The sequence below is a fragment of the Gordionus sp. m RMFG-2023 genome, chromosome 5 (assembly GCF_954871325.1).
Source record: "Gordionus sp. m RMFG-2023 chromosome 5, tfGorSpeb1-WG-v2, whole genome shotgun sequence".
Lineage (NCBI taxonomy): Eukaryota > Metazoa > Nematomorpha > Gordioida > Chordodea > Parachordodidae > Gordionus > Gordionus sp. m RMFG-2023.
Window position 1 is genome coordinate 22,813,230 of NC_088779.1, and position 15,827 is coordinate 22,829,056.

At 28.3% G+C, this 15,827-nt stretch overlaps 1 protein-coding gene across 2 annotated transcripts in view; it reads left to right on the plus strand.

Moving 5' to 3' along the window:
• LOC135930004 (metastasis-associated protein MTA3-like) overlaps positions 1–15,827 on the plus strand; it is a 27,542-nt gene continuing 11,715 nt past the window's right edge. For both annotated transcript variants that reach the window (XM_065466763.1, XM_065466762.1), the window contains exons 1-14: positions 1–56; positions 99–166; positions 214–304; positions 346–536; positions 604–824; positions 9,610–9,898; positions 10,239–10,372; positions 11,372–11,439; positions 11,618–11,731; positions 13,623–13,706; positions 13,978–14,042; positions 14,194–14,557; positions 14,704–14,922; positions 15,364–15,444. In XM_065466763.1, the coding sequence (XP_065322835.1) occupies positions 29–56; positions 99–166; positions 214–304; positions 346–536; positions 604–824; positions 9,610–9,898; positions 10,239–10,372; positions 11,372–11,439; positions 11,618–11,731; positions 13,623–13,706; positions 13,978–14,042; positions 14,194–14,557; positions 14,704–14,922; positions 15,364–15,444 (2,017 nt within the window). In that variant the 5' untranslated portion in view covers positions 1–28. The remainder of the gene's footprint in view (positions 57–98; positions 167–213; positions 305–345; positions 537–603; positions 825–9,609; positions 9,899–10,238; positions 10,373–11,371; positions 11,440–11,617; positions 11,732–13,622; positions 13,707–13,977; positions 14,043–14,193; positions 14,558–14,703; positions 14,923–15,363; positions 15,445–15,827) is intronic.

Consider the following 15,827-nt stretch of genomic DNA (forward strand, 5'->3'; position numbering starts at 1 on the left):
ATTCATTAAAATCATTCTATGATTTAAAATGGCCACCACATGTTATAAAGTTGGAGGTAACATTAAGAAAACTTTCATATTTACTCCTAAATTTATAGATTATGCATACTTTGAAGTATCGCCTTCTTCTCCCTATGCTATTAGGCGCATTGAAGAGCTTATTAAGGTTTAAAAAAAATGTTAATTGAATTAACACAATATTTTTTTGTTTAGGCTAATAATGGGATAGAAGCTAGAGTTATGTGCTTTTATAGAAGAAGAGAAATCCCATCTACACTTTTACAATTAGCAGATAAACATCAAAGTAAAACTATCGCTAATATTCTTAAATAACTCTTTTTAAAGGTATATTTGATGATGAAAATGATGTTGATCGGTCAGAAAATTATTCTTCCCAAGAAAAATATCAACTTAAACTTAAAGAACTCTTTTTATCTAGACAATACGAAACATTGCCCATAAGTCAGATAAGAGGCAGATGCACAGTTTATCTTTTACATGAAACAGAAGATTTGCTCTCTTATCTCCAAAAACCAGTATAATTATAATATGATTGTCAATTTTAATATTTTTATTATAATTTTACTTATCAATATTTTATAGGATACCTTCTTTTATTCTTTGGTATATGAACCACATCAAAAAACTTTATTGGCTGATAGAGGTGAGATTAGAGTTGGGCCAAGGTTTCAAGCTGAAGTTACCTCTATGCTACCAGCAAATGCAATTGATACTAGAAATTTGCCAGATTTAGAGACATTGATTTGGGACCCCAATAATTTGCTTACTGATACTCAAATTGATCAGTTTATGATTATAACTAGGTTTGATAATTTATATTTTCCATTTTTAGATTATATTAGACCTATAGCCAAGCCTCACTGGTCAATTTAATTTTTTTTTTCTTAGTTATATCCATTAATTCATTGAGAGTGGCTTCTATTTCCTGTATACAAATTTTGTTGAATTTTAATGTTATTAATCATAGAAATCCTGAAAATATTGGCCCAATATCCAGATTATATATTACATCAGAGTTGAACTGAAAGTTACAAATAATCAGAAATCTGCAGGTCAGGCCTTAAGCCCAGGTGGGTATGGTCCAGGTATACCTAGGCTGGACCTAAAAAATTAATTTTTTTAAATATTCGGGCTGAGCCTAAAATATTTTTTAAAAAAATTCCCAGGCTGGGTAGAATATTTTAAAATCAAACATTTAAAGCTCCATTATTAACTATAAAAATTTAAAATAAATGGGCCAGGCCAAAAATTAAAAAAAAACACACCTCTGTAGGTTTCTGCAAATAGTGACATTCTTTTACAATTTGTTGTAAAAAAAGAATCCTAGATATAGATACAAGTACTTTTAAAAATATCCAAAAGCTATAAGATAGTGTTGTTAAATGGGTCATTTTGAGCTGATTTTTAAAAATGGCTAACTCATTATTTAGCCAGAAAAATATTGCCTAAGCCTAGAGATTTTGTTAATGTTTGTCTAGATTTTTATGCCTTCTATGAACAAAATTTTCAGGCTGTTTTTTTGGATAAATATTTAGTTAGCTGTTTTTAAAAATACACTCAAAACGAGCCATTTTACAGCTCTAGAGATATTTGTATCTTTTACTAAATGAGAGAATTTTATATACATTATAATTTTTTATAAAATGATCATTACCCATTTTATGAAAACATAAATAAGTATATAATTAGAGAAAACATTAATTTATTAAATTTTTTTATATAATAATATGAATATAGCTCATTTTATAAATTTACACTAATTGATAAAATATTTCCCATTTTTAATGATGAAATTTTTAATTTTAATTAATTCATAGCATTATGGCAGACTAGTATTTTATGGAGTTGAAATGTTATTTGCAATAAGTTTTTAAAAATTTATACAATCAAGTTTCAAATAAATTATCATTAAGCCTTTGCCTTTTTGGGGCTTTTAACATTGTGGCAAGATTAAATAACTTTTCAATTGGAGCTGAGAAGCTAATTGTAATATTATATTTATAAAATTTCCTTGGAAGGAATTAAGTTTTTCAAGAATATTTTTAAGATCTTTATTTGTATTATTAAATTTGGAAATAATTTTTCACTAAAAGAAAAATAATCATCTTGGTCATTAATTGTTAAATCAATAGTCATTGTAGTTTAATTATGTACTATTACATTTAGAGATTCTTTTCATATAAATTTCATAAAATATGGATGTGATAATGATGTCAAACCAACTTGAATTTTCAGATTTACCTTAGTTCTTCTTAACCACAGAGAGTTTGGGAACTAATTCATTGTAAAATGTTATGTAATTTGTCTAATGCAATTGCTATATGGCTTAAAACTTTACAGCAATTTTTCAAAAAACAAATTTAAATGTGATTTATATTTGAGCAATAAATCATGCCGTATAGACTATTCCACCTGAAATCTTCCACATGTATTCCATAAGTTAAATTTCCAATAACTCCATAGTGAACTTTTACAAGAGTCTTTGAGTTTGTTATTGCAGAAGGACTATCATTAGTAGCAACTAACTATAAAATATGGCAGGCACATCTGATATGTCTGGGTAAGATTTTTTTGTTTATTTAATTAAAAGATATTCTCATAATCCTTGTCATGATCATTTAAATTTATAACGTATTCAATAAAATGAGCTAAGGAAATTGGAGGCGTTATCATAATTGTATCGAGTTTATCTAAAAATTTTAATTCTATAGACTTCTTCCAATAAATCTGCTCAAAATGTGTTCCAAGCTTTATACATGATAAGGCACTTGATTGTCTTTCAAAGGTTTCTCTGTAATTTTTAAAATAATTTTAAAAAAATATATTACTCTATGAGCAGTTATTATACAGCTACTAGTAGACCACAAATCTGCCCAAGTACAGATATATGATTGAACTTTATAAATATCTTTTCCAGAATCTTTGAAAAATTTTTTTAAAACAAATATATAAAAAAATATTTTTAATGAATTTTGTCAAGAAAATGAAAAAAATACAAAATTATTTTGATATCTGAAGTATCTTATCAAAAATGTCAAAGAACCGAGTACAAGATACTAATGGATCTTGTATCTTAAATATAAGTATTCGTGGTACTGTCCCACTCTGATTATAGGTACTTAGCTACATAACGCCACACTTTCAATTCTGCCATTTTGTAAATGTAAGAGCTCATGACCATATTTGTTTGTCTAATGTAACATTTATTTTTTTTGTTACTTAAGAAAAATTTTTTTGTAATATAAATGAATTAATGGAAAACAGTAATCCAATAGAAAGATGAAATAGGATTTATTCATTTTCAAATTTCTTTGTTTTATTTTTGTTTTCTATTTTCTTAAATCAACTACGAAAAAGTTATTATTTCAGTAGAGGAAGACGTTGATTATTATCGGTGATATTGAAATAATCTTATAACTCATGATCCATTTAAAAACTATTTACTATATAAATACTTAATAATTAATGAAATATATTAGTTACAGTTAGGGCTGAAATACAATTTATTGGTATTAAAACTATTGAATTAGTTTACATTTTCTCTATCTTGTATTGTTGATTTATATTGATATTGGTTCTAATTTTTTTATCCATACATTAGAGAAGTATAATAAACATTAATTTGTATTATTATAAAAACTCTTGATTGTGTTTAAAATAAATGCAATCATTTTCAAAGAGGGTGTAAGTTGGATGATTATCCGTGTTTAGAAAAGTTTTCAGAGTCGGAATTTCTTAAGTTTTGATGCTCTATCTTAACTTTAATTATGATAATGATATCCTAAATAAATAATTTATTTCCATAGACCCAAGAATATTGCTACGAAAGATGCTAAACTTATATAGCAAATGTAGACAAGAGATCAAGGATATTATTTAAACTTTCTAAAGTAATTGTTGCACTTGCACCAATAAACAAAAATATATTACTTGGTAAATTAGACTTAATGAAATATTTTTATCGTTATACACAAAAAAAGGGAAAAATTAGCTATATAATCTAAAAATCAGGGCTGGGAACCCTTCTAATAAGAGGGTTTGGGTTCTGGTTCAGGGAAATATCTCTGAACTAGGTTCAGGGTTCGTGGTAAATTTTGGTATAAATCATATAATATATAAACTTTATTATACTATATTTAGGCCTTACCATATAAATAATTTATTATTAAAATTGGAATATTTCCAAAATCGAGATGTTAAAATTAAAATATCGATTTTTTATGCCTAACTTTGACAGTGCATTGCAACGCAATTAATAATGTTATTTTACCTTGGGAGAATGTTCATTCCTTTACTCTTATTTTTAATTTAAAAATACAACAAACAAAAATAAATATTCCTAAAATATGTATTATCTATTATTTTTGTTACATGGTAAAATTTTTACATAAATGGAGTACTCTAAAATATAATAAAAGGGATTCCACGCAAAATAATTTTCACCAAAGAATGTTTTTATATTGAAAATAAAAAAAAAATTATGTTTTATATGTTTTAGATAATTTGCATGTTTTTTTATAATAAATTTTAATGTAGTATATGTTATTTTAAATATATTTTTTTAAATAAATAAAAATTTAATATTTGAAAAAAAAGATTCGAGTTTGGGTTCGGTAAAGGGTTCGAAGGGTTCTGTATTAATTAATTTATGAATAAGAGCGGTATTAGTTTAAAATACAATATCCGATTTTTATATTCTATTTATATTTTTATTGAAACCCAAGAAAATATAGGTGTTTTTTTGTCAGGCCACCACTAAAAAAAACCAAACCAGCAAATAAGTAACTATTTTTACTAACCAGTATTCAGTGCTATTCAATTTTTATTACAGGTTTTCTTTAGAAATCTGCGGTCTTTATGCCATTAATTTTATCATTCATTGTTATAAATTCTATGTACGAATACCAGAAAAATGATATTATAAAAGTCTATTCCCTTTCCTGTCCAAGGCCATTATAAATTTCTTCTATTTTATTCTGTGAAAATATTTAACCTCGGTTATTAAATTTTTCGGGCCGGGCCGGCCAACAGCCCAAGCCCGGCCCATATTTTCTAGTGGGCCTGGGCCAGGCTTGGGTTCGTTGGAAATTTTTGCAATAGGGCTTGGGCCGGCTATGGGCCTAAATTTTTAAATTCAAATTTTTCTTATTTTAAGGATATTTAATAGGACAAATATAACAAATCATTCTGATTTTATTAGTGTTATTTATCAAATTTCCTATACACCTTGGGAGAGTATATATTTTTTAAATCGGAAATTGGTATAATTTCACTTAACTTAACACAACGGCCTGGGCACGAAACAGCGAAAATCAGGGAATATTCCCAAAAATGTTACCAAAGATGGCCAAACTTCGAGGATTACTAGAGCTACCAGTAATTTATTCTTTATAAATCTTTTAAGCTATATAATATTTTTAGCTATATAATATTTTTAGCTATATAAAATTTTAGCTTCATCCTCATTATTGGATATGTCTTCATGGGAGGATGATACAATACTTCATAATGAGACGGATGCTGATGAGATTAATTTATATATGGATATTGAGCTAAATGAAGAGGATATCAACTATGATGACTGCATCCTAGATTGGTAGAAAAAGCATGAAAAAATCTTGCCAAAATTGGCAAGATTAGCCAAAAAAATTCATGCAATTCCAGCATCTAATGTTACCAGTGAACGGAATTTCAGTACTATTGGAAGGGTTATTGAAGAAAGAAGAACAAATTTAAATAACGAAATTGTAGATAATATATTATTTTTAAATGATAATTTGAAAATATAAATTAAAATTTTTTTTATATCATTTATTAATATTATATATATATTATTAATTACTAAATAAAATATTATATTTCTATTACTATTACTTCAGCATAAGTTAAGTATACATAAAATAATTTTATGGGCTTGGGCCGGGCTTGGCAAATTTTTTAAATATTATAGCGGGCTTTGGAATTTTTTTAAATATTAAAAACGAGCCGGGCCGGGCCTGGGCTTAAAATATATTTTTACGATAAGCCGGGCTTGGTCCTATAATCTAGGCCCATGAAGGTCTCTAGACTGTCATCCCCAGTCTAGAGCGACGATCAGAAAGTATAAGCTTTGCCATACTAATTAATCGTTCAGCACTAGCGCAACACAGTATTAAATTTAATAAACACACTTTTTATATGAAAAAAATTATCAAAAATGAGTATTTTTAGATTTAAAAAAGCATCTAAAGGTTCAATAATATTATTATTATTATTTATTTCAAAAAAATCGTCTATGGAAGGCCGCGGTTTCGATCTTGCTATAGTATTAGTATCGTGGTTAGGCATGGCATTTTTTAACGTTACCATCAGCCTATCAAGTTGCCCTTTAGATTCAGTTTTAGATTTTTGGATCAATCCAATGTGTGGTCACTCCTAAATAAGCTCTAAAAATATGAATATCATATTATAAATCAGAAAATAAACATTTTTACCTTCTATTGTGCGTACAGCTATCTGATGTGGTACAGATGTAGGAGACATCTGATAGATTTAATATTAAAGATTCTTTCTTTCTATAAAGCTATCCAAAATTCTTGCCATCAATGTCTGCCGGCAAAATATCTTGGTACGTGGAGAAAAAGTGTTTATCATCTTTATAAAAGAACCATTATATATCAAGGATAATAGTTGAACAGTATCTATTATAGAGTTCATTATGACTTTGTCAGCCAATTTTTGATGATGAATCCAAATTGCTTAATTTTGTTTGAATTAAATTTGATTTGGAAGTGGATGTATCTCCTTCCATTACCCAAAACTTTTTGAGATATTTTTTAATCTCTTTATAATTTGAGGTGTGAACAGTCTAAAATTATAACAGTAATACTTAGAATAAAAAATATGTAGGAGATAGTACATAAAAATGATTGAAATAACTATTTTAAAATGTTTTAAATAATTTAGATAAAATTGAATATATAAAAAAATGATTGGTCTTTGATTTAAATTTATTTTAAAAATTAAGGATTAGCCTACACATTGATATTAAATTTGTTTAATATATTAGCTTTAAATGTTTTTTCAAATTAAAGCTACTTGTATGATTTGAGGATAAAATTTTGCGACACATCTTGCATCGAAACCGATATCCAGTAGTAATTTTTTCTTCAAGATTAAATCATTTTTTGAATTTTGGGAAATGATAATCTATATTTTTCTCATTTTCCAAAGAAATTTCGCTATCTTCAACAATCTCACACATTTTTAATAACTAGATTTATAATGCTAACTAAATTTATAATGTATATTTTTAAATATAAATTTCAAAATTAAATTAAATAAAAGGATTATCATTTTTAGATTTAATAAAAAAATATTTTAATAATTAGATGTATTTATTATGTAAAATTGAAGCTACCGCTATCGCTATTTTCTAAAAAAAGTAGCCCGCTTAAGCTACCGCTACTGAAACACTGGTATCATGATATCAACAAACTAAAAAAAACTTTAATATATTTACTTAAAAGATGCTTAATTATGCATAGCTTTTAAATTTTTCAGAATTTTTGATCTAAGATTTATATAAACAAAAGCATGCGTAATGGCTCTTAATTAGACACACATATATTTCATTTTTGTATATCAGTGTACTGCATCCACAGATGTTTATTTTTTCGATACAAATAATTTTATAAACATTATAATTTTCCTTAAAATGTTGTTCTTTTTTTACTGCTTCTGAACGAATAGTATAAAAAAAATTTATTTCAAGCACGTGATATATATAACATTATAGATATTTTAAGATTGGAGAATGTATTAAAACTTTTTTCAACTATTTTTAAATTTTTTTAAATACATCAGTAAGGATTTGAATTTACATAAAATGTCCAAGAGTAGTTGGGAATGACCATCTGGCACCTCTCGCTTCTGACAGCTTTCAGTAACAAATCCACTCTACTTCTTTGCAGTTCCATTATCGATACCCTTATTTTTCCCCTAAGTCCCATTCAGCCATAGGCTTCTCTCCCTCTAAATAAATACGAAAATTTATAATAATTTTAGATCTCCGCCCCACAGAAATAATTAAAAAACTCCTAAAAATGGAGTTATAAGCGGGATAGATATTTTTTAACGATATATTTTTGTTCATTACACGGTATTGCGATGAGAAAAAAAAATGGCCAGAACTTGTTTTTAATTTTTCAGGAGAGCAAGTGTCATCTTAGACTTAAATTATATGAGATCGACTAGAATTTGAATAAAAATTATTTATTAATTTAAATATTAAATATAGGCGTGTAGGCAGCGGGGAGGGCGTAGGGCTCTCCCCAGTCAAAAAACTCAGATGTCGGCTAAAATATTTTTCAAAAAATTACTATTTTATGATTGATAATTTATAATCATTCCTACCTCTTATCGCATATATATATTTCAATTTACATTTATTTATCAGTTTCGAAGCAAAGTAATACGCCACCAATTATATGAATTAATATATATTTCAAATTTTTTTCTATACATTTATTTTATAAATAGTCACTAGTAGAATAAGCCCACTCGTTTTAAATTTATTTATAACCCTCCCACCCACCTATTTATAATTTTTTTTTTAAAAATTTACCCTCCCGCTTATTTATCTGTAAATTTTGTTTAACCTACCCTCCTAAGGTTTAAAAATGATTTTAATGACTATAGTTTAGTACTTTCTTTATTTTATTGTATTTTTAATTAAACATTATCAAATATGCAATAATATTGAATAAAATTTTTATTTTTCATATTGAAATCTGTTCTGCTCATTTCACCTGAAAAATGTTAAAGATTCACCCGCTCATGCCCCTTCATTACTAAATTTTTTTAACCCGCCCACCACCCGCCCAATGTTGAAAATATTTTAGAAAACCCGACCACACCCGCCCTGGGTAGGCTGCTCATTGCAAACCTCTAGCCACTAGTGCTAGTCCTAATACTGGAATTTAAGTTATCCTTTTGAATAACTCATAAAATAAAATATCCCTTACCCCCCCCCCCCTCCCATCCCTCCGCTTACCCATGGCAAATTCCCGCACCGCGCCTGATTTGACCGATCTTTGTATATCCAGTATCGGTGAAATATCTTCATTTAATATAAATATTAGAATAATAATTACTCGACAATATATTTTTATAACTGTGTATTCTCTGATGCGACTGTGTGTTATAACATATACAATCCTTTACCTTTTCCCCCTTCTTGATCTAAATCTTTTTGCAAAAATTTTATATAAAGCTTAACTCAACCAATTAACCTTGTAATTAATCATTCTGTCTCAGAACTTTATCATCACCATCCAAACTAAAGCCATAGATAAGACAGTGAGTGCTATTTCTATCAAACTTTTTTTGCAAATGTTTTAAATTATATTCGTTTAAGCAACCATTTCACCTATCTCTTTCTACACAAGGAGGCATTTTTTCTTCATAACCTCATCGAGAAGTTATAACTTCTACAACTTGATATTTTAATTTGATAAAAAAACAATATTTTCTGCATTTACTTTACCCCCTACACATTTTTTTTCTTCTAAACATTCGCTCTAACTCAGATTATTTGTATAATCTTAGATCTGTTGGAACCTTCGCTAGAGCTTTGGACAGCGCTAGCTCTGTCAAACAACCATCTCTGCACTTATCTGTCGCCTGTGCCTCCCGCGATTCTACCCTCATATTCTCGCTGGACACGCTTCACAAGAGTCGTTACGATATATCCCTAGCTATCTCTCGTTTGGTTCCCTCTACAGGCCCCGTGCTCTGCCGGGACGAGATGGAGGCCTGGTCAACGGCAGAGGCGAATTTGTTCGAGGAGGCTCTTGAGAAATATGGCAAAGATTTTATGGATATTCGCAGGGATTTTGTGAGTCAATATATATGAAATTAATTCGTTCTTTAAATTGGGCTTATTCTTCATTTAAAATTTTAAAAATTATAATATATCTCCTTTGATACATTAGAAAAAAAAATATAGATAGAGGAAAAAAAATAAAAATCAATGAGCGATCGATATATCAGCTGATTTTTTTCTCACCTATATAATTTTTCGACTTACAAAATATATAAGCTAATTTTAAAATATCATATGCAAATTTTTTTTCCTTCAACAAATAATAATCTAATTATATAACGCCACTAGAAATATTAATTTATGAGGGAAAGAGGAGGATATACTATTAATTAATTTTATTTTTATATAAAAGTTCCCTTGGAAATCATTAAGAAGCATAGTCGAATACTATTACATGTGGAAAACGACGGATAGATACGTCCAGCAAAGAAGGCTAAAAGCCATAGAGGAAGAAAAGCGACTCAAAGAAATTCAATTACCTTCTAAGTAATATAATTTCTTATTTTTTTGAATAATTGTACAAAAAAAAATTCCATAATGTGACACTACTTTTGAAGAAAAAAAACAAGCAATCAAATAAATATTATGTATCTAATAATACTTAAATTGAGTCTTTTTGCTTTGTCTCATGTAGTTTTATTAAACGGCTAAATTTAGCCATTAAGATTTTTGCCAAAATAATATTACGAAGCCTCGACGTATTACAACGTTAATAACGACATGAGCATCATATGTCTTTTAAATTTAGCGCTAAATAATTATCTTTAATTTTCTTGACAAAATACTAAAGAAATATGGAAATATGTAAAACACAAATTTTACCTATTTGAAATATATGATGACTTATCAACATTTGAAATGCGCAACGAAAAAAGGCTCGTAATTTGAAAAGTCTATAAATCTCAAAATCGCTCCAGGGTTATTGCATGTCAAATCGATCACGATTCTTTGGGATTTGGGTGTAATTCTATGAAAAATAACTTTGCCCTATTTTAAGTGAAAACTTGGCATTCCAATTTTTTCATACATATATTATTATATCTTAAAAACATTCCCTTAAAATTTTATAAAAATGGGGGTTCATAATTTTAAACTTTTAAAATAGGGTTAAATGGACCGTCACTTAGAAAATAAAAAAAATTGAAATATTATTAATAATAGATATCATACGCTTTATTTTGTAAAATAATTATTTATAATTTAGTTTTTTTAATAAATCTTTAAATGAATGACCATCGATATGCATAAAATAGGTCATTTTTCATACTTTGGCCTATTGATATCTTCAAAAATATTTTTTTAAAAATTGTACAATGCTCTAGTTACATTACTTGTAACTTATTTTGTATATAAAATTTTACCCAATTCCCAAGACCTACCCGAAAATCATGTTTGATCGATTTGACATGGTATGATGACTCCTAAAAAAATAAATCCTGTTTTAATAATATTTTATAAAACATTTTATTTTATTTTCCCGCTTAGTAAATCATTCTCAAACCCCCATGCCATTGAAAATCAACCCTCTGGAAAACCTTGCGAAAGCTGCAATGGTATTGTATACTTTATTATTTAATTTCATTTATTATTATAAGAAAAGTAAATACCTTCATTACTGTTTCAATATAGTCTTTTAGATATTAAATATACCATTTTATTATTCTTAAACATTATTGCCTTTTATTTAATTCCCAAAATATTATAATATCGTTACTTTTGTTAAAAAAACAGCTACTCAAACATCTCAATGGTACACTTGGGGCTCGACCACCAGTCCTTCCCGTCTTTGCAGCGACTGTTATAATTTTTGGAAAACGCACGGTGGTCTTAAACAACCTCCTATCGGTAAATATTTATAGTTGGGGAGCTAAATACTTCTTTTATGCGAGGTTGTATTATTTTCAGAGTTTAAAACTCTGGACGAAAATAACCTGTTTCCGATTCTTGCTTTCTAAAATTTTGAAAAATGTCTTTCTGGGTACTATTTCCAGTTTCTAAATTTGGAGCGGTACTAGTTTTCGGTTTCACAGTTTCTTGAAACATCCAGAATTGGTTCCGAATCTAGTTCTTATAAATTTTAAAATAGGGTATCCTGTTTCAAGTTTTATCCCAAGGTTACATTTATTTAAGTATTTTCATAGATATTTGATATATTTTTGAGCCTTTATTTCCTCGAATATCCATATAATGAAGGATATGCCCCAAGTTCAAAATCTAAAGTAAAAAATTCACTTTAATATACCAAATATCTACGTCAACACCATATGCAATTTTTTGCTATTATTTACAATTAAAATAGAAATTAATTACTACTTATTAATAATATTGATTAAAACAATAATATAAATAATCTCGCAATACAATAAACAAAGGAAAAAACAAAACTTTTAAAATAATGTTAAACCAAGAAATTTATATTACAACAATATAATATAGTTATTATAACATGTTACCCTCTCCTTACAGTCCAATAACATCAGTGTTCACATCAAATAATTTATCTTTCACCCGCCGAAATATCCACCAACGGCTATTCATCTGATTATTCCATTAGAATTTAAGTTCGCCATTGCCTCAACTGTGAATATCCCAACCATTTCACTCAATTATTGTCACAGTCCTATTATCAACAGGACTGGTAATACACAATACACTTTTTTTCCCTCCAGAATTCATCTTCTGGGCTCAAAGGGGCATTGATCCCTTGAACTGCAATAGGATTCCTCCCTCGTCTATTAAAACTCGGCCCTTGATCACTAGGCTGTGACAATTCTGATTCAGCCCTGATGTCATTAATGGTCCTCAATCGGGCGGAATTTCCGTCCTCATCCCATTTTTATCAACGCGTCCTGAGAATATACTCACTCGGACCGTTATATTTTCCCGGTAAATGCATCTATGTAATCCAACAATAATCAGCAAAGGTAATTTTGCTTGTAATTTTTGACATTAATACCATCTTATCCCATTTTATGAAATATATAACGATTATCGAGCTAACATCTCCAACTCTTTCACATATATATAAGACTACACAATCGATTTAGAAGTGAACTCTCCTACAACACTGTTAACATTTATTAACAAATTTTTGAATTAACATTCCCTAATCATTTCTAAATATTTATATATTAAGTTTTACTTCAACGCTTCACAACCTCATCTCAATTTACTAGATTCGATTCCCTTTCGTGTTACTCCTTCCCTTCCGTAGGTAAACTTCACCCGGCACAATTTTTGTCCAATATTCTCTATGATCACCCCTGATTCCCATTTTCTCGTACTCTCCAAAACTATGACCTATACATTTTTACATGTTTCAATATTCAGTTCCACATCTAGTTGACCCCTATTTCAACAAATCCAACAGAATTCGGGTTGGCCATACTAAAAACTTCTCTGTGAGATCTTTTCTTCCCATTTCGGCTGTTATAATATGCCATCGCCACCTAGGTTTCGTAAAATAAATTATTTAGTTAATAATTGATCTCTAGCCGTGTTGTTAAATGGCTTGATTTTTGAAAACGTCTACCATACATTTTTTTACCAAACAATATTACGTAAGCTTCGAGATTTGTTAATAGATGTCCAAACCTTTTTGCCATCTATGAGCAAAATCTCCAAAATTGTGCTGGCTAAAATATTAGGTTTCGTTTTCAAAAATCGTTAATAACAATAATTTCTAGTTTATTAAATATGAATAACCGTTATATACTTCCCTTATTTAATTCTTAAGAGGGCGAAAGACAAGGTTTGGCTACTCAATTAACAGATCTGCAATACCCTTGCACCGAATGTAACAAGGTTTTTCACAGACAAGGTCATTTTATTGATATCTAATATTCTTATATTAAAATAAACCTATCAAAATTTCAATAAATTTATATAAAGAAACGATTGAAGAAAAAATATTAAAAATTCATTTATTTTTATTTGTTGCAATCCATAATTTTAATAAATTATTTCATGGAAAAATAGATTAGGGTGGTTCTCTTTTATCATATCATTTTATATTATATATAATATTTTATTAAATAATCTGCCTAATTATATATTATAACTTTTTTTAAAAAAATTAACTTTTAATATAGAAAGATTATTTGCCCACATGTCTGCTCATCGGCCTTACAAATGCAACATTCAAAGTTGTGATAAGGTATATCACGTTATTTATTAAAAACTAAACAATACTTCACATCCTCTTATTTATTTTTTTTAAATTAAAAATGTTTCCTTAGTTATCTTTATATTTTCATCTCTTTTACAAACACTGTTACCATTAATCCCCCATTTTTTCAATTAAACAGGAATTCAAGATGAAAAGTCTTCTAGCTCGCCATATAGCATCTCATCACCAATCCGCCCTCAATTTTCCCCACCCTTCCCTCTCTGCTAATCCATCACTCCTGACCTCTCCCTTATCTCTCTCAAACCATCCCTCCTCTAATCACATTTCCAGTTCCTTATCCAACAGCGAATCTAATAATAGTCATTTTAATATCGGCGGGCATCATTATCCCAGAATTATACTGAAGACAAAGGCCGCATTTTACCTTAAAACTACTCCGCTGACAAAACTTTCAAGAGCGCTTTGTAAGCAAAGTTTGAGACTTAAACACGTGGCTAGGAGACCATTTACTTTCGTTAATATGCCAGCTATCAAAGGAGAATGTTTGTTTTAAAATTTATTTGGCATGATATGGAAAAAATATCCTTTTTAACTCTTTTTTTACTCGTGGCATACAAATTAAAAAAGCGATCTCTTAAATAATAAATGCTACATCTCAACTCTGCATTTATGTCTATAATTTTATAAGGTCAAGAAAAAATATTGGAAATGAATCAATCAACTTCCCCTAACTCAAACACAAACTTCGTGCACCATTCAAACTCGCACATCCATCACGCCAAAATGATTCAGAATACTAAAGCCCTCTATGGGGACAATAATACATTTTTAAACGCTGGGTCTTCAGTTAATGGTGATAGTTCCCAAACCAAGACATCGGTTAAAGTTCGATCTCTACAACATCCTGGTTAGCGCAATTTTTTTGTTTTATTTTGTCCTAAAGAAATGGAAAGTTAACAGAGTTTCATAATATTCTTGGAAATCAAACTCTTCCAAAATTTTAAATGCCTTTTTTGAAAATGTTCACTCAAAATTTTTTATTCAACTTTGTTCGGAACTAAAATCTTTTTGTAAAAATAATCTCTTGCCAGTAAATCTTTTGCTATTTATATTAAAAGATTTCCATGATTGAAACCACAAAATTTTTATAAAAAATTTAAATTCTCATTGAAGATTTTTTGTTTGCTTAACTCTTGTGGATAGAAATGAAATAAAAATTTCCAATTAGAATTCGTAAAATTATGGTTTTTTTTAATAATATTGGGATATGGATATATTTCTTATGATATATGAAATCTAAAAGTTTTACGAAACTCTTTATATTAACGTATTTTTTTTATTACATCAGAAGCTATCTCTACGAATTCTTACAATCGTAAGCAAGAACAACCTTTCCAACTTCTAACAGATAAGAACAATCGATTTCATAGTATGTTTTATGAAAATTTTAATTATTTGTTTTCAAATTTTAAAAGAAATAAATATATTCAAGAATTTTAGGTATATTTTAATTATTCTTTGCTGTTTATAAAATTTATCTAGTGGTTTGAGATATTCCACAATTTTTTCCCCACTCATTTCTACCCAACCACTTTTTAACCAATCATATTATATTATTCTATTTCTCATTTGTTTTAGTCTTCATTTCTTTCTATCTACTAGCTATCTCACCTAGAGCTCTCTTCGGATCAGACTCAGGAAGATATTTTTCTAAAGATTCAGACCTTGATTCTAAAATTATTTTTGACCAGACTTATTCCTCTACAAAATTTTCAAGTATTCTTGTTTTTCTTAATGTTTTTTTATAAGTAT